At 38.9% G+C, this 17,976-nt stretch overlaps 1 protein-coding gene across 1 annotated transcript in view; it reads left to right on the forward strand.

Annotated features, from left to right (window-relative positions):
- MED13L (mediator complex subunit 13 like) overlaps nt 1-17,976 on the forward strand; it is a 200,075-nt gene that overhangs the window by 161,684 nt on the left and 20,415 nt on the right. The window contains exons 15-22 of the mRNA XM_026859606.1: nt 2,416-2,636; nt 5,824-6,029; nt 8,426-9,372; nt 10,045-10,224; nt 11,912-12,135; nt 12,719-12,911; nt 14,887-15,331; nt 16,781-17,000. Of these exons, the coding sequence (XP_026715407.1) occupies nt 2,416-2,636; nt 5,824-6,029; nt 8,426-9,372; nt 10,045-10,224; nt 11,912-12,135; nt 12,719-12,911; nt 14,887-15,331; nt 16,781-17,000 (2,636 nt within the window). The remainder of the gene's footprint in view (nt 1-2,415; nt 2,637-5,823; nt 6,030-8,425; nt 9,373-10,044; nt 10,225-11,911; nt 12,136-12,718; nt 12,912-14,886; nt 15,332-16,780; nt 17,001-17,976) is intronic.

The following is a 17,976-nucleotide window of genomic DNA, read 5'->3' on the forward strand; positions in this document are numbered from 1 at the left end:
GTGTAATACTAACCAATCAAATTATGAATTACAAATTACTTAGTGGTGAGGAGGAAGAATGTTTGATTTTTGTGGCTGCTATAAGCAGAAATCAAATCTCTCTGCAAATCATTCTTTAATGCCTTCTCATTAAGTTCAGCTGGTAATGAGAACAAATTGAGGAGAAGAAAAAAACAGTCTGAAGGAGATGAGTCAGAGTTTTATGGACCCATAAAAGCTGTGCTGATTTACTCAAATGTAGAAGTTTGAAGTATACAGAGATTGGATTTTGACAGGTTTAGTTGATCCATAGCTTTTTAAAATATGCAAAGCTTTTTCAAACATGACACACATGAAAATGAATAATGATAGTTAGCCTGTTGCTGTAGGGTTGGGAGATTTTTTGTAATTAAACTTTTTTATGAATCTGCACTGCAGAATTTTGCTAACTGGAATGAGCTTGAGTGTGAGAAAATGATATACTATAGAGCTGTATGAAATAAGTTAAATAGATACACTCCACTTCTGTTTTGTAGCTGTCCCCTTGACACCAGCTGTCAAGGCATAACTATCTGCAGGGAACTGTACATCATCATGAAGTCCTACTGACCACATTTCATTTTAACCTTCCTTTCTGTCCCCCTTTCTCCAATTTCTAAAGCACACTTCTCTTTGTTGAAAAACAGAGGCAGTAGCTAATCCAGCTGGTGTCCTGAAGATTGTATTTCATACTAGCATTGGGTGGAAAATAGTTTTTTCCATTCTGCTGAACCTGTTTTCATATTAATTTATCCTGTGTCAGGATACTGTTGTTAAATCCAAAGACTGAGAAAGGAAAACAAACAACTGAGTAGGAATAATTCATAGCCCATTATTTACTCTGCTACTTCAGATTGTGAAAGAATTTGAGTTCAGCTTTGACTGTTATTGCCAACAGAACTCCCATTTTGAGAGGACTTCACCTATTTGATTTTTTTCACTTCATTTAAAGAATAAAGAGTCACTCTCTCACCTCTGTGCCCAAAAGAATGAAATGTGGCTCTGTCAAGGCAGAGTGGAGTCACATCTTGATGTTGCGGCATCCTACAAAACTGTACTGTTAGTGTGTGTATTTGTATATGACATATACTTCTAATTCCGTCACTTATTTCTGTCTTTTTCAAGTAATTTTTGAGAGTAGTGCTATGTTTCATCAGTTTATATTTCCACAACGCAGTATTTACCAGTCAGATATCCATCTGTATTTATGAATTTTCCATCATCTTTAGGGTGCAAAAGTTACCGAATACAAGTATGTTCTTGTGTCCTATCAGCTTGGCTTGGATGTATGTATAGGAATAGATATGGAATTGGGCATTTAGTCTGTCAGAAAAAGTATTTAAGAAGACACCCCTATGGGAATTCACCCCTCTCTAATTGGAGTATTTTAATAGTGAATTCACCAGAGTGATGGTTATGTCCAGAGAATGTCTGTTCTAAGTCACGTCAGGAGAAGATAGCATATATTCTGAGTTTTAAGCAAAATAAATATGGAAGCTGGTAGCTGGAAGGAAAAAGAGAGAGGGAGAAAATACAAGACTGTATTCTGTTTTTTGTTAGATTGCATTACACTTTATAAAGCATTACTGTTGGGGTTTTCATAGAATCATGGAATGGTTTGGATTGGAAGGGACCATAAAGATCATCTAGTTCCAACCCCCCTGCCCTGCCACTAGACCAGATTTTTTGTTTTTTCTCAAAGAAGAAGAATGTACGATGGCTTATGTATCTTACATTCATTTAATGAGATTCAGGGATTTTCCTGACTTAATGTCTTGTGATGCAAAATTAGAATTTTGTGGCTTCATCTGACACTTGTCACTTTTGGATGCCTGGCAGTCTGGTTCTCAAGCAAAATTGCCTGTTTGTGTTAGCAACAGTAGCCTGTCTTCTGTTCTGGAGTTAAGTCGCTATAGACCAAATGAGACTACAATGACTGTATGTCAATGGAAAAATGCAGCTAAGTGCATGCTAATTCCACAAGTCTCCCATTTTAGGGCTAAGTGTCAGCTCTAAAAAAGGGAAGAAACCACCCTGTATCTCCTTAGTAACAGTTGCTGGTGTGAACTTTGCATTGTTAATTAATCTCTTCTATTATGGAATATTCTTTTGTTGCTGTTAAAACTGTATATAGGATTTGTGTATCTACCAGTTTGTTGTTTCTGCTGAACAATTAGCTTGCAAAGTATCCCTGGGAATTATTGGAATTTATTCCTAGGAGTTGACTTTTCGTCTGGATTTATCCTGGTGACAGAACTCTAGTAAGTCTGTAGGATCTTTGTTAGGTTTTAACTGATGAAATCAGAGCTGCTATTGAGTCGGGCTCTTCTGTTTTATTGGATTTCCTTGAGAATTTGTGTTTTAATGATTAACAGTGTATTACTTCATCATATTTAGCTGTGGCAGATCTCCAAAGGATGTTCCCAACACCACCTTCTTTAGAACAACACCCTGCCTTCTCCCCAGTAATGAGTTATAAAGATGGCATAAGTTCAGAGACTGTAACTACCTTGGGAATGATGGAAAGTCCTATGGTCAACATGGTTCCAACACAGCTTGCTGAGTTTAAAATGGAGGTAGAAGATGGATTAGGTAGCCCTAAACCTGAAGAAATTAAGGTAACATGCCAAAGATGTGATCGTTTTATAATCTCATCTATGTATGTTTTGATTTTTATAAACAAGTCGTGTATTGCAGTGTGTATAGCAGAGTAATTTAACAAATGTCAACTCGATCCTTATAAAGTACGTATCAGTCTTTAGTTGGGAAAAAAAAAACACTTCTCTAGTAAAAGAGCTTTTTAATTGTTGCCCTGATTTTAACTATAGGTATTTCTCTTCTTGTAATTTTATGTTTGTAATGTTTTTGTGTTCTCAGGAAACAAACAATATTGTATGTGAAATGAGCCCTATGCCTAACAGAAAGAATGTACATATATGAAAAAACGACTTACTTGTGACTGAGTAGCTGTTAAATGATTTATTTCTTCAGATAATTTTTCTGTAGCACCTTTTATGTATAGCCACTCCTTGCTGCCAGTCTCTGGGGATGCAGCTAGGATAAAAGTCATGCATGTAGAAAGGCTGCCTTTTTCTCTCTGAAATGTTGCCTTTTTTGGTTAGGGTTGAAAATCTCTGAGAAAGCCCAGGGGTTGAACTTGCTCTGTTTCTTCTTCAGCTGATGTTACTTCACAAGTTTTAAGGCCAGATGGGACCATTCTTATCTGACTTTCTGTATAACACAGGTCAGGTAATGTCACATAGTTACTCCTATATTGAGTCCTATAGTGTATCTGAGTAAAGAACTATTTTTAAATGGGGACTCTGCTGCTGGGTACTAGTACTCACCTCCCCGACTTTACATATCAAGATGTATCCATTTTTCCATAGCATCACATGAAAGGACTTAACATAAGCACCTAGTGTACATTGATTTGTATTTCATTGTTCCATCTTTAGCACAGGTTAAGAGGTAGGATAAAATCATTCTGCCTGCTTGTGTGTATTCTGCATTACTTAACTTTTTGGGCCAATTTTTGTCACTTTTGTCAGAAGTTATTGTTATCATATATCCATGCATATAGCCTGAGGAGTTTTTTTTATTTTAAAATGCCCATTTCTGTGTAGAAGTACACATCACCTTGTTCTGCAGCAAGCTCATTTGTATGCAAGCAATAAAAAGGGAGATACACACTATAATTCTGTCTTCCTGGTAGTCCCCGACGCTTGATTTTATAGCCTAATTCTTCTTCTTCAGGCCCAAGCTGTCCCTAATCTGCCACAGCCTGTTCCTTCTATTTCAGCAGCCATTTCTCTCCCTAACACTCGCTCCTTCCCTCTCATTTTGTGCTCCTGTGATTGTTGGAGTTAACCAAAGGCTTATTTTTAAGGATCTGCATTGCTGAGAGAGCTGTACATGGAGACATACAGCACTTAAAGTTTGCATGGACAAGAAGTGGCTATATATCTATATGAGAATGCTGATATATAAATTTATCTTAGTATAAATGATTCAGTCAGCTATGAATTAGTAAGTTTTCCTGCATGGCAGTGATAGTATACCTTCAGCAGACTGAAAATAAAGCAGAGGCAAGTCAAGGGTGACTTTCTCCGTAAGAGGAATCAGTTTATCCTTGGGACAGGAGGAAGTTGCCATCCCTGGGAAAGAAGAAAGACAGGTTGTTGCGTTCAGGGATTGTGTCTCCATATTTCAGTAAAGTGTGTCGAGTCAGCCCCAGGAGTTACCAGCTCCCGGGGCTGCAACTGAAGCTGAACACCTGTGAAGGGGCTGAGCTGGCAGAGAGCTGTTGGGAACAGCTCTGGTGAGAAAGAGAGACTTCACAAAAGTGTCAGGGAGTCGGTTATCAGTGTGCCCCTCGGGAGGACAATTCAGCTGGGCAGCTAGGCATGTGTAGCAAGTCGGCTTTGTTGTTGCAAGCTCTCTTCTTTCTTCCATCCTAACTTTGTAACTTGAAGGCATGATGAGTAAAGGCATCTTAGAGTCTTTGCTGAAGTACAGCTGTCTGTTTGCCTTGTATAGTTTGTGTATCTACCAATTTTTATACCCTTTTAGGAGTCTGAAATAAGTTTTTTATAAGGTTTGTAAGACTTTGCCTTGCCACAGACCTTGCTGGGTTTTTCCTTCTGTTTCTTCAGTGAACTATTTGCTTAAGACTAGGATAATTTGGACTTGGAAAGAAAATCTCAATTGAAATTTGTTGAGCTGAAAGTTTTTGAGTGGGAACAGATTTTAGGGCATCATTGACACTGAAGATATTTTAATCTCCCTCACAACCATTTTAGGAGTATTAAAATACATATTTTAATTCTGCCTGATAACATTTCCAACAGCACGGTTTACTTGCTTTTAAATGTGTCACACCTGCTCATATACACCAGTGGGGGAAACAAGCACCTAAACCCATTGCTAATCATTTTGAGAACATGTAAGTAGATTCCTTGTGCTGAGTATTCAGCAGCTGAAGATAGTAATCCACACATTTCTCATCTCTCAATGCTTTACAAGGTACAAGGGAAAAAAAATGCAAAGATCTAACGAGATGTTAAATACTGAAATTCTGAGAGACTACTGTTACTATTTTAATAATGATTTTTACTTTGCAGTAGTGCCTCAAAAGGACTAGCTCTTTTCTTCTGAAAGAAACTTAGAATAGCTCTAGAAACTCTGGCTGAAGTTCTTGTCATCATTCTCTGCAAACAAACATGGCAGGCAATGAAAGTCCTGTTTGACTGGACTTCATTTATATTTAATACTATGTTTACTAGATTGTTTAAATATTTTATATTTAATATTTGGCATGTGTAAAGTGTCCACTTACTTGGATTATATTAATCCCCAATGTAGGGGTTATTCAGAGAGGCTGATTTAAGGCACCTAAGGTTTCTTCACACTGTGACTCAGCCTCTCTCTCCATTGTCAGTATAGATTTCTTGCAAAGATCAATCTTTTAAGTGCCTAAATTAGGTGCTTAAAGTTAGGCCGTATGAAAATTTCATAGCACACTATTCACTTTACTGACATAGCTTGTCCTAAATGAGTCTAATTGTGAAATCTATTGACATTAAAGTTGTATAGCATCTCAGTATAACAAGGAGCCTCAGCTGAGTTTCCTTGAAGGAATTGCTCTTGAATGTCTTGTAGAATGAATAAGTATACTTAATTTTGGAAAAAAATGCAGTTGTAGAGGGTTCAAACAGTACAATAGGTTCTAATTAAAAATAAATATCTAAGTATAAACAGCAACTTTACCATATTGTTGTGAACAATGCCACTTGGATGTTACAGGATTTTTCATACGTGCACAAAGTTCCATCATTTCAACCTTTTGTGGGCTCCTCCATATTTGCTCCACTGAAGATACTGCCAAGTCAGTGCCTCCTACCTCTGAAGATACCAGATGCCTGCATTTTCAGGCCTTCTTGGGCTGTTCCTCCTAAAATTGAACAACTTCCTTTGCCGCCTGCAGCCACTTTCATTAGAGATGGCTACAAGTAAGTACTGCTTGTAGGAAATTAGTTTGTCGTGCCCATATCTAAAATGGTTTGTTAGTTAAAATGTTTGCATATATTAACAGTGATTTACTGTACACCAGAACTATAAAAGAACCTGCAAATGTATTTGGAAGCTTTATAATTTGTCATTGGTACCAAAACAGTTCAGTTAGAAGGAACATTTCTATTACAAACAGCTTTTGGAAGTTGGTGGTGTTATAGTGTGTGTCCACTAGATTCTTAGCACTTTTAAAAGAACCAAAACATGTGCTACTTGAATGAATTGCAATTTCTGATGCAGGAAAATACTGTAATTTGACATAAACCAGAAACGTTAGGGAATAAAATGAATGCACGTAACCTCCCACGTCTCTGCCCTCCATTTGAGTGTCCAGTTCTCCAGCCTGTGGCAAGGCTGCCCTCTTGTTTGTGCTTGTGTGTTCAGTCTGAGCCTCAGTCTGGTGAGAGCAGATCTTGATGATAGCAGTTTGCCTTCTGAGGGCTCTTAAAATTTTGAGTAGGCCTGTGACAGCTCTCTTCGTGTTCTCAAGTTAGCTCTTCTGAGTTCTTGTGATTTAACCTGAATGGGTCACATATGGAGCTGCTAATCAGACAGATGCTGATCGGCTGTGTGCCATCTTCCCCTTTCAAAATACTAAAAGAAAAGATGTCAAGTATGAGAGTGCTGTGGCTTATAAGCAAACACTGCTGTTAAAGTTAAAAACCCATATTCCTTCCTCAGTTCTCAGAAATTAGCAATGTTTATGGAAGAAATTCACTTCTACAGATTTTGAAAGCTATCGCGAATTTGCACCATTAAATTAATAAAACCTCTTAAAAGGCTTAATAATAGTACAAAGGTCTCCTGCTACACTGCGTTCATTTCTAGAGGAAGTAGCCTGTATCTTTAAATCAAGTCTGTAAATCCTTTAAATTGGTCCTTTTCTAGCTCCAAAGGGGATCCTTCAGTGTTCTCAAAAGAATTGCAAAGAAGAAATTGTAAACCCTTGATAGTGCCTAGGGAGCAATTTAAATCTCAGGTTTTTTCATAATAGTAACTGATTCACCAGGCCTGAGCTGGTTATTAATTTCAGGTATTTGTTGGGGAAAAACACCCTTTCATTTTCAATATAATCCAATTAGAGTGAAGATTATTACTGCAGGCTTCCGACGGAGTGGTGATTGCCAATCAAGGTTTCTAGGTCACCTTTTCTTATTAATCTGAGGCATTCAATATGCTTCAGATTCAGAACTCCTTCAAACCTTTGTTCATTTTTTTTCCTGTCTTCCTTTGAGTTGGACATACGTCAGTTCAAAGGTAATAAAAAGATTCTAAGGAATAAGGTCTTCACTATTTTCGTTTTCAAGTCACTAATGATATGTGAGCATTAAAATAATACTTCTTTTAAATAACACACAAAATACACAGTAAGAATAGGCAAACATGAGGAAAACCTGTTCCCCCTCCTTTATCAAGAGACTCACAGAATTCTTACAGTTTCTCCTTGCCCTAATATGTAAAGAACACATTTCAAGAGAAGCCAGCAGCATATTAGCAACTTGAAAAGAGAAAATTTAAGATCTTATTCTTTTTATTGGCCCCGCATTACCTGTTTCTTCACACAAGTCATTCCAAAGAGAAGATTGATCTCATGGGAATGTACAAACTGGTCACTTGAATTTGGTAGAAAATGACAAAACCAGAGTAAGAAAAACCAGTCATGACAGGAGATGACCCAAAAATGTGATTCTTAGCTTTTCTGGACTAAGAGTTCGCAATGGAATGTGTCATATTGTGCTGCAGACTGTGTAATCCTAAATGAGTATTTACATTTATAGTATCTGAAATACTGTTATCAGTTGCATACCACCATGAGGCTTTATCATATAAGTGTCACATGCATGACTTCTGACAGCTATTTAACGTGATGATTTCTAAAATAAAGTAAGATTTCTATGCCTCTGAAATATTTTCCTCATTTCCACTAATGTGTATCTCTTTACAGATAATTTTCTTTAAAACACCTACAGTTCTTTTTCTTTTCTCTAGAAGAGTTACAAATATCCTAAAATCTTAACCTGATAATTTATCTAGAGATTCTTCTCAAGAACATTTGAGCTTTAGGCCGTGGGAATAACCTTTAAGATGGCTAACTGCCTGAGATGATACCTTTTTATTACACTGATATGAAACAACGGCATTCATGATGAGAATTACAATTTTAGTTCAGAGACACAAGAAAAAGGTTATGAGTGGAAGGTTCTTTCTTTACTAGAGTTACAGTGAATCCTTTCAGTTTTCACTATCTCCTTATATTTAAAAATGAGTTTTGACAAAATCGCAACCAACCAATTTGTGATGGCATTTGACTCTGCTTTTCATTTATTTCTCGTAGCAATGTGCCTAGCGTTGGGAGTTTGGCTGACCAAGACTATCTTCAGATGAACACTCCTCAGATGAACACACCAGTGACGCTAAACAGTACTGCTCCGGCCAGCAACAGTGGAGCTGGAGTTCTGCCATCACCAGCAACTCCCCGCTTCTCTGTCCCTACCCCACGCACTCCCAGGACCCCAAGGACTCCTAGAGGTGGGGGTACTGCAAGCGGGCAAGGATCTGTAAAATATGACAGCACAGATCAAGGTTCACCTGCTTCTACCCCTTCTACAACACGACCGCTTAATTCTGTGGAGCCAGCCACTGTTCAGCCCATCCCAGAAGCCCACAGCCTGTACGTCACCTTGATTCTTTCAGACTCCGTGTTGAACATCTTCAAAGACCGTAACTTTGATAGTTGTTGTATATGCGCCTGTAACATGAATATTAAAGGTGCAGATGTCGGATTATACATCCCAGATTCCTCGAACGAGGATCAGTACCGTTGCACCTGTGGCTTTAGCGCCATTATGAACCGCAAATTAGGTTACAACTCTGGGCTCTTCATCGAGGATGAGCTGGATATTTTTGGCAAGACCTCAGACATTGGCCAAGCTGCAGAAAGACGGCTGATGATATGTCAAAGCAACTTGATCTCTCAGATGGGAGAGGGAGCTAGAAGGACCCAGGAACCTCCAATGAGCCTCCTCCTCCTCCTCCAGAATCAGCACACCCAGCCTTTCACATCCCTGAGCTGCTTGGATTACATGTCCTCCAATAACCGTCAGACGCTCCCGTGCATGAACTGGAGTTACGACAGGCTGCAGGCCGACAGCAATGACTCCTGGATCGAGTGCTTCAATGCCCTGGAGCAAGGCCGGCAGTATGTGGACAACCCCACTGGTGGAAAAGTAGATGAAGCCCTAGTAAGAAGTGCCACTGTACATTCTTGGCCTCACAGCAATGGTATGGGTCAGAACAAATTTTATTTTTATTTGAGGTTTTTGGTGATGTCTATGCGTTTGTTTGAAGCTTGCCAGTTGTGAGCCACTTAATCTTTATGTGGGAAATGCTATGCATAAACATACTCTAGAAATAACATAGATTTCTGAAGGTTTTATAAATTACATCTAAAGTGCCAATAATCCAGTTGTCTTTAGACCTTGTGGTCTAAATTGTGAAAGAGTCTGTGGAATTTCACAGACCTGAAGCAGAGATGCAAAACAAATTCAAGTATTGGGGGAGAGGCAGAATTATGTCCCCTTTTTTTTGGAGAAAGGTATAAGCAGTCAGGAGGAAAGAAATGCTCTGTATAAAAATGTCATCAAGGGGAAAAAACAGTGATTTTTATAATCAAATATTACCTGTTTATATGCTGAAGATGCTCTGACTTCTTCTGAACTGAGCTGGACAACAGTACCATTGAAAGGTGTGTGAAAAGGACTATGACAGCTTTATTTCAGCAATGTTTGCATAAAGTACCACATTAAATGCTGTTGAGATAATTAAAGTTGTACAAATTTTATGGGCATTGTGAAGAGCAATACGAAGGAACAATAAACCAAAAAATGTTGCCACCACAAAATAATTCTATGTGTTCCTCACTGAAAATGACTGATGCTCCTTTGTCTTTTGCAGTACTGGATATCAGCATGCTCTCCTCCCAGGATGTGGTGCGCATGCTGCTGTCGCTGCAGCCCTTTCTCCAGGATGCCATCCAGAAGAAACGAACAGGAAGGACCTGGGAGAACATCCAGCACGTGCAGGGACCACTCACCTGGCAGCAGTTCCATAAGATGGCAGGACGGGGAACCTATGGTACATACATTGAGCTATATGCCACTGGTTAAAATGAAAGCATAGTTTTCTAGAAATGTGCACTTTCTTCTGGAAATACCTTAGAATAAATGGGCTCTTCATACAGGTTTAGGGGAGCGTGGCTCTTCATATAGATTTAAAATGCCTTAAAAGACATTTGAAGCAGATGCTTGAATACCATAGCGGAGGTTTTACACTTCCAGATTGATAAACATTTACAGAGTCCAAAAATGGTGCGTGTCTGAATCTGTATTTTGGCTTGTACTGAAGCTAGATGGTAGATAAATAACATGAATGGAGGAAGCTGTTAAAGTACCAAATCATAATGGGGAAAAGGGGCTTTCTGAGCTATACAAATATACAAAAAAGTGGCTATGATTTCTCCACAAATAGGTTTGCTGGTTCTAAGGTTTCCCATACCCTTAGTAAGAAGTTTCAGTTTAAGTATCTCCTGGCTGTGACACTTCTGGAAAATACAAATTGCAAAATAGATTTTCTATGTGCACGTTTACAAAATAATGACTGACCTTTATGTGTTTCCTGCCTGCAATTTATTTCAGTCTTAACCGATGCAGTCTTGCTTAGTTTTAATTCTGCAGTTCCGTCGTGCTTTGCTTCATTTTCTCTCTTGATGTTTGATATATTGCTGCTTTCCCTTGGGGCTGGGACAACTTGGGGTAACTGCGGTTCCTGTCTAAAGCTATTGTCCTTCATGAGTATTTCCAATCTAATAATTTTTTCAGGATTTGTAGCTTTAAGAGTTAGGATTTGCCGATTTCCACCAGAGAATAAAACTGAAATTACCATATAGTAAGTAGCAGAGCCTTTGATATAGATTCAGTATTTTTTACTGAATGTTGAGTTTTTATTATGGCTGGATTATATTCTTCAGAAACTATATATAGTTTCTACTATATATATATATCAGAAACTAGGTATATTTTTACTCGAAATTTTCAACAATATTTCTTCTGATGAGCACAATGTCTGGGAGACACCATGTTAAACTGGATGGTAATCCTCCCTGGTGGGACAACACGTGCTCTGGAGCACTTCCTATTGAGAGGAGCAGGAGGCAATTTTTAGAATTCGGATAACTTTGCATAGTATTACATACCTGGGAATACGTTTGCATCACCATTTTACTTAGTAATTTTGCACAACCCAGTGGAGGTAGATGAAGAACTGTAAAAATCAGATTTTATGTATTCATGTTACTACTTTTGATTTAATAGGAACTTGTGAGATGTGGTTGTGGTTATGGCAAAGTAAAACCACGAGATTAAGCCTTGGGAAGGGCAATACATGTATTCACAGTATACTGAAATATGTTTTATTGCAACTTTCTAGGAAAGTTTAAATGGTGCTTGGATTGGCTCCCTCTGCTTTGGCTGACTGAACTTTGATTTTATGACATTTCTTAAGTACAAGATAAATCTTTCTTCTCCTTTATTAAATATTTTTTTCCAAGGAAAAAAGGCTGTGGGAGAACATGGTTTATCAGGCATGATACAGCCTTGATATGTGTTTCCAGTCTATGGTCAAACTTCTAGGAAACTTGGCATAGCAGAGGATTAGTGTTTTCCAATATTCCTGTAAAAGAACCCACTTCCTGGTACATCAGAGAACCCACTGCAGTTAAATCAGTTATTTTAACATTTTTTCTTTCTTTTTTTTCTCTTTGAAGGCTCTGAGGAATCTCCTGAGCCTCTTCCAATCCCAACTTTACTTGTGGGTTATGACAAGGACTTCCTGACAATCTCTCCATTCTCCTTGCCGTTCTGGGAGAGGCTGTTGCTAGACCCATATGGGGGCCATCGGGATGTCGCCTACATCGTGGTGTGTCCAGAAAATGAGGCCTTGCTCGATAGAGCCAAAACTTTCTTCAGGGACTTGAGTGCTGTATACGAGGTTAGAAAGAGGAACCACTCTGAATTATTTCTTCTTAAGTGTCGTTTCTGCTCTGCTGCATGTTCATTGGGAGAAATCCATGTTTTGTAAAGTAACAATTATTTGAATAAGAATTTATTTAATTTTGAGGACTTTCTGCATTTTCAGAGTCCAAGAATACTATCTAATTGAGTTACACTGATTCTCTGTGCATTTCAGGTATTTGTTGTCATCTGCTCTTTCCCATACACATTCTCTTATATTACAGAGGATCTAACACTAATATTAATACAGTTCATGAAGGCCCAACCAAACCTAAAGAACAAGGAGTAGATTAAAGAAATTGCTAGGCTGGAGATAAAACCATTTCCTCTTTTTAGCATGCACATTGGGTGTACTACTGAATATGTAAGATTACCTTCTAACCTTAGTTTTGCTCTAAGTGCAATTCAAGTCAACAGATAAACGTAGCCTTTTGTTTTTATATTTATTAAGAAGCTGCCAGATGTGTGCTGGTAATAAAAGCTTTACTCTACAAACCAGTCTGCATCACTTGTTCAGGTGCTTGGCATCTAGTTACAAGCATTTCTTCTTTCCTCACCAGATGTGTAGACTTGGCCAGCACAAACCAATCTGCAAAGTGTTACGTGATGGGATTATGCGGGTGGGGAAGACTGTGGCACAAAAGCTGACGGATGAGCTCGTGAGCGAATGGTTTAACCAGCCCTGGGGCACCGAGGAGTGCGACAATCATTCCAGACTCAAACTTTACGCGCAAGTTTGCCGGCATCACCTAGGTAAGTCTAGCGTGGCACTAGCAGGCTGTCGTTTTCTGTAGGTATTTCAGAGGTTAGTTGCAGTGGGTGAAAACACGAGGCTTTTTCTTAAGGTACAGATTATGATCTATTTAAAACTAAAGTATTATGAGGCTTTATCTTAGTTTCTTAATCCCTCTGTGTTTAATTTGCCTATTTTAGAAAGTTTTGTTGTTGTTCATCAGTCTGATCATCATGTCACAGATTAAGAAGCCAATGCTTACCCTTTAAGAAAAGTCAGTTTGGTATGTTTGTATGTCTCAAAGATGATCCACACAAGGCTGAACATATAAATTAATGTGGTTTATACGCTTCTGATATGTGTCATCACAGCAGTGTGACAGAATGGTGTGCATGGTGCCTGCAAGAATAACATTTATTTACATAAGAGGCAAGTTCACTAAAACTCTGCAAAGGAAGAATGAGTTAAGGTGAAAAAGAGAAAGTAACAGTATCTTGATGACTGGAGCCTCCATCTACTGGGTGTGGATACTTAGAATCACATTTTCCTGAAGTCATGGTCTCCTCTGGACCTCATGTAGGCTTATTTCCATCCTGAAACAGTGACACATTTTAAAAGATTAGTCTTTCTTTTGTTTTGTTTTGTTATGGCAAACTGCCATATTTGTTCTTTCATAATGTCAGGTGTGCTTGTTTCATGGAGTTTAGAATCTGAGAGTATGGAAGAGTATAAAATTTGGGATAGTATCAGAAGACTGGTTCTGGCTGAGCCCCTGGACTCCCCTAACATTGCTCCCAGATTTCACCTGGGGAGAGACATGGCTATTCTGTTCCAGAGGCAACATAACATGTATTGTGTGTATGACTGAGAAGTGAGATCTTAGCACAAGACACAGACCCATCCAGAATGTCACTGAAAATGCATTTGCTGAGACAGTGCTGGTCAGCAAGACAGGCAGTGATCACAGAACACCAGCCACCTAAATGGTCCATGCTTGAGCTGAAACCTGCAAACTATTTTGTTGTTGTTGTTTAAAAATAGCTAGGAACTTTTAAGTGGTCTCTTGAAAAGTGCTTGCTCTCTTTGCTCTGAAAAAGGTGTGACAACACTTATGTCTGCTTACTTTGAGGACTGGTGATCTGGTCTTGGAAAAAAGTTTAAGCAAACTTATCGGAGTTAGCTGGGCAGCTCTATAGACTGCTGAATGCTCACCCCATCCTTTGAGGAAAGGTTGGCAGAACTGGCTAGGACACATCTATGACCCTGTTGTCTCATTCAGTCTGCTTTTTTAATTTTAATTCACCATGTAAATGGGAGGGAAGAATTATTGCAACATTACTTAACATAAATACCCCAGGCTTACAGGCAGAAATACACAGCGTGTGCACAGGCAGTTGAGGAATTGGGCTCTTCAATTCACACCCGAGGCATCTGGCAGGGACGGTGTTGGAAACTTCCCCTGCTGGTGATTTTCCACCTCTGAGAGTAAATAACTAATAAATATTAATTTCCTTTTTTTTTTTTTTAGTTCATTTATTACTTAAAAATAATCACTGTGATATCTCTTTTTCTGATACTGAGTGGCAGAAATAACTGTATTAAAGTTTGCCATTATTGTAGCTCAGGTAAAAAGGACTTTTAGATTTTCAGTCTGACATAACCTGTAGTAGATTGCAAAGCTGAACACTATATAAAGCTGTTGTCACAACACATCCCAGCCAGAGGTGATGACATGTCAGTACCAACTTTGATTCACAAAGCTCCCCAAAGTCAGTCCTGTACTTAAACACATTTGATTCATATCAGTTAGAACTGAAATCCTGAAGAATGGATTCCAAGGTAAATATTTACAATGGAGATTCTATTCACTTAGCATCTGTTTACTCAGAATAGTCTAAAAACGCAGAACATATTGTATGACGTTATGGTTAATGCAGTTCACTTTGATCTGAGAGACTGTCATTAATCTCCTTTCTTCTTTATTTACTATTTCAGCACCTTACTTAGCCACTCTGCAGCTAGACAGCAGCCTGTTGCTACCACCTAAGTACCAAACGCCAGCGCCAGCAAGCCAGCCACAAACAGTACCTGGGAACACTGGACCTGTACCCTCAAATCCAACATGTCTTTCAGCTGCCGGGGCACCACCAACAGGCAATTCTTTTAACTCCACACCCGGTGGTGGGACCAGTAGCCTTCCAGCAGGAAGTAGTTCATCCTCCGGATCCTCTGTGCCACAAATGTCGGCGTCTTCTGCAACACCTGGCGTCAACCAGATGGCCACTACCTCTACTCCAGGGTTTAGTGGGAACATTGGTTCAGGGCAAAATACCAGCACGGGGGGAAACACAGCAGAGCGCTCGCAAGGAAGTGCAGGTCCTGGAGGAGACACAGAGTCAGGTCAAAACTTACCACAGCAGCAGCAAGAAGGACAGGAAGGGTAAGTTACTGAAGTGCTCAAATATTTCAAGGTACCTAATTAAATCCACTGTTCTCCTGCTTTCAGACAACTCATAACCTTTAAGCCATATGTAAATCCTTGAAAGGAGAGGGCCCTCTGACGTATGCAGTGCTACTTGACCACTTGTAAGTCAAGCAGGGCCCGTTTTTATTTGTTTCCAGCACTTACTGATAAAGGGGAGTTGAAAAAAACAAACCTCCTCTTTTTCATTACAGGAACAAAGCTTGATTAAACTGCATGCACGTGGGTGTTGTAGTTAGTTTGAGATGCTCAGGATACCCCAGCTGGCCTGCATTCGCATACAAGAGAAACACAGGGTGTCTCAGGTCCTGTGCCACGTCTGCTGGCTTGGTCTCACCCGTGTCAGGTACTGCAGGATATCGCCTGTGGCACACTTGTGGGTGACTCCAGCACACCTGTAACATTAACAGATACAAAATGCAGTCCATGGATTTTTTTCCTAATTTGCTTGCATTGCAAGGGTTATTTTGCAAGCAGGTACACTGAGGTCAGGAAACGGGATTATACTGATGTTACTTTAAAATAAATTTTAGCAGCACAACTTTTTTAAAGACTTCGTTATAAATAGTCATCCATCAAACATAAAAATTAGGCAAAGGTTTTTTTAACATCTTGTGTAAGTAACTTCCTGAGTGAACGTGTTTTTCATTACTCTCATAATAATGCATATTACTGACAGTCATGATATATGTTATGGAGTTCCTGTATCTTAAGTGAAAAGCCCACATCCTGTTGTAGTTCAGGTTATCCTTAAGACATCTGTTCACTGGATCTATGCAAAATACCATTTGATCAACTACAGCATGGTTTCTGACCAAGTAAGTCTCAGCTGCTTTTTATCACTTACAGATGTTGAGCCTCCTATTCATGGTGGAGGCATGGAGGAGTGTTTTACCAAGTAAAAAATGTTCAGTTGCTCCTTCCGTTACCAGTGGAACCTTTCCTGTAACTAAACAGAAGACTTTAGTCTCCATATTACTTTGGCACTTTCCCTCAGTTCTCAATTCCTCTCTCACCCTTCAACCTCTCCCAAAAGAAAACCCTAAACAGCACCAAAAACCAGGCATGCACATACATAAAAAGAAAACTCACAGAGCTAGTATTAGTCAACTTTTCCATATTCTTCAGACATAATATATTCTTACTGCATTAAATGAGATTATGTTAGACTCCATGGTAAGTATCTTTAGTGCATAATTAATAACAGGTATTTTGGACTAAGAACTGCTGTGAGTGAAAGTCATCTCTCCTCAGTCACCGTTGGCATGTTTTTTAGTTTTGCTTCTGAACATAATCACTTAGTACTCTTTTTTTTCCTCCTCTGCTTCAGCTTTGAACACCTTTACAGAAAACCAGTAAATAACAGTTGTAACATGCCTTTGAACTTAACACCATGTATGTGTCTAGTGTTACAGAGAGGGAGAGAATAGGGATTCCCACCGAACCCGAGTCTGCAGACAGCAATGCCTACCCTCCAGCCGTTGTCATCTACATGGTGGATCCTTTTACCTACACTGCAGATGAAGAATCTGCTTCAACCAACTTTTGGCTGTTAAGTTTGATGAGATGCTACACAGAAATGTTGGATAACTTGCCAGAGAATATGAGGAATTCTTTCATTCTCCAGGTAATTCCACCTTCCTCTCTCTCTTCACACTGGAGAGTCGTTCTGTCACACTTTTGATACATAGGCTATACTAAAATATACAAAATTGAAGATAATACCTAAAATTTAGGTGACATATTTTGTTGACAGTGCAAGTCTGTATTAAAAAAGAACTTTTGTTTAGATGAGGAAATTAATTTAAGGCAGCCACAGTATCCATTGCCTGGTTCTAGCAATCATATACACTAGATGCTTACTGAAGAGGGATTTCAATTATTTAAGTTGCAACTTGGGTTCCCACTGCCAAAAATGTCCAGTTGCTTCTTTGATTACTTTCCATATTGAGTTGTTTGCTTTTTATATTCTCTTGATTTATACTGTTTAATCCAAAAGAAGTATGTGAAACCAGACATTTAATGCATAATTTAACTATTGTGTTGTTATTATCTGCTTCTTAAAAATAATTTACCATGTAACTTGGCATATAATAATAGTTACTTACTATGGAATTACTTAGGAATTGAATTTGTGTAGTCAGAAGCAGAGCTTGGCCTATTGCCCAGACTGCCTGCATTTTGCCATACCTCCTCTTTCACAGTGGCTCAGGCTAAATAAATGGGGGGGAATGGGAGGCCAGAGATTGCAAGCTGTGCATGTATGTGTGCAACACATGCAAGAAGCAGCTTGTGAAGGATTTCTGTATTCCTTGTTCATGTATGCTCAACTTGGCTTAAAAGTATTTTAATTAAATTATAAAAAAAAAAGAATTGGAAGTTACAGTGTCTCAAATCAGACATGGAAAACATTTGTCATTTTTGGTAATCTTGACCTTATCATTCCCTGAAAGATGGGGGAATCTGTCACCAATATATTTCAGGCTTGGGGATGAACTGAAAATCAGATTGACACCTTCATACTGTGGTAGACTCTGGGCAATTTAATTGATTCAGACCCAAAGATACTAAAAATAAAATAGCCCCTGATAAGACAGTGTCTG

Source organism: Athene cunicularia (genome assembly GCF_003259725.1).
Source record: "Athene cunicularia isolate RWA chromosome 15 unlocalized genomic scaffold, athCun1 chr15_part1, whole genome shotgun sequence".
Lineage (NCBI taxonomy): Eukaryota > Metazoa > Chordata > Aves > Strigiformes > Strigidae > Athene > Athene cunicularia.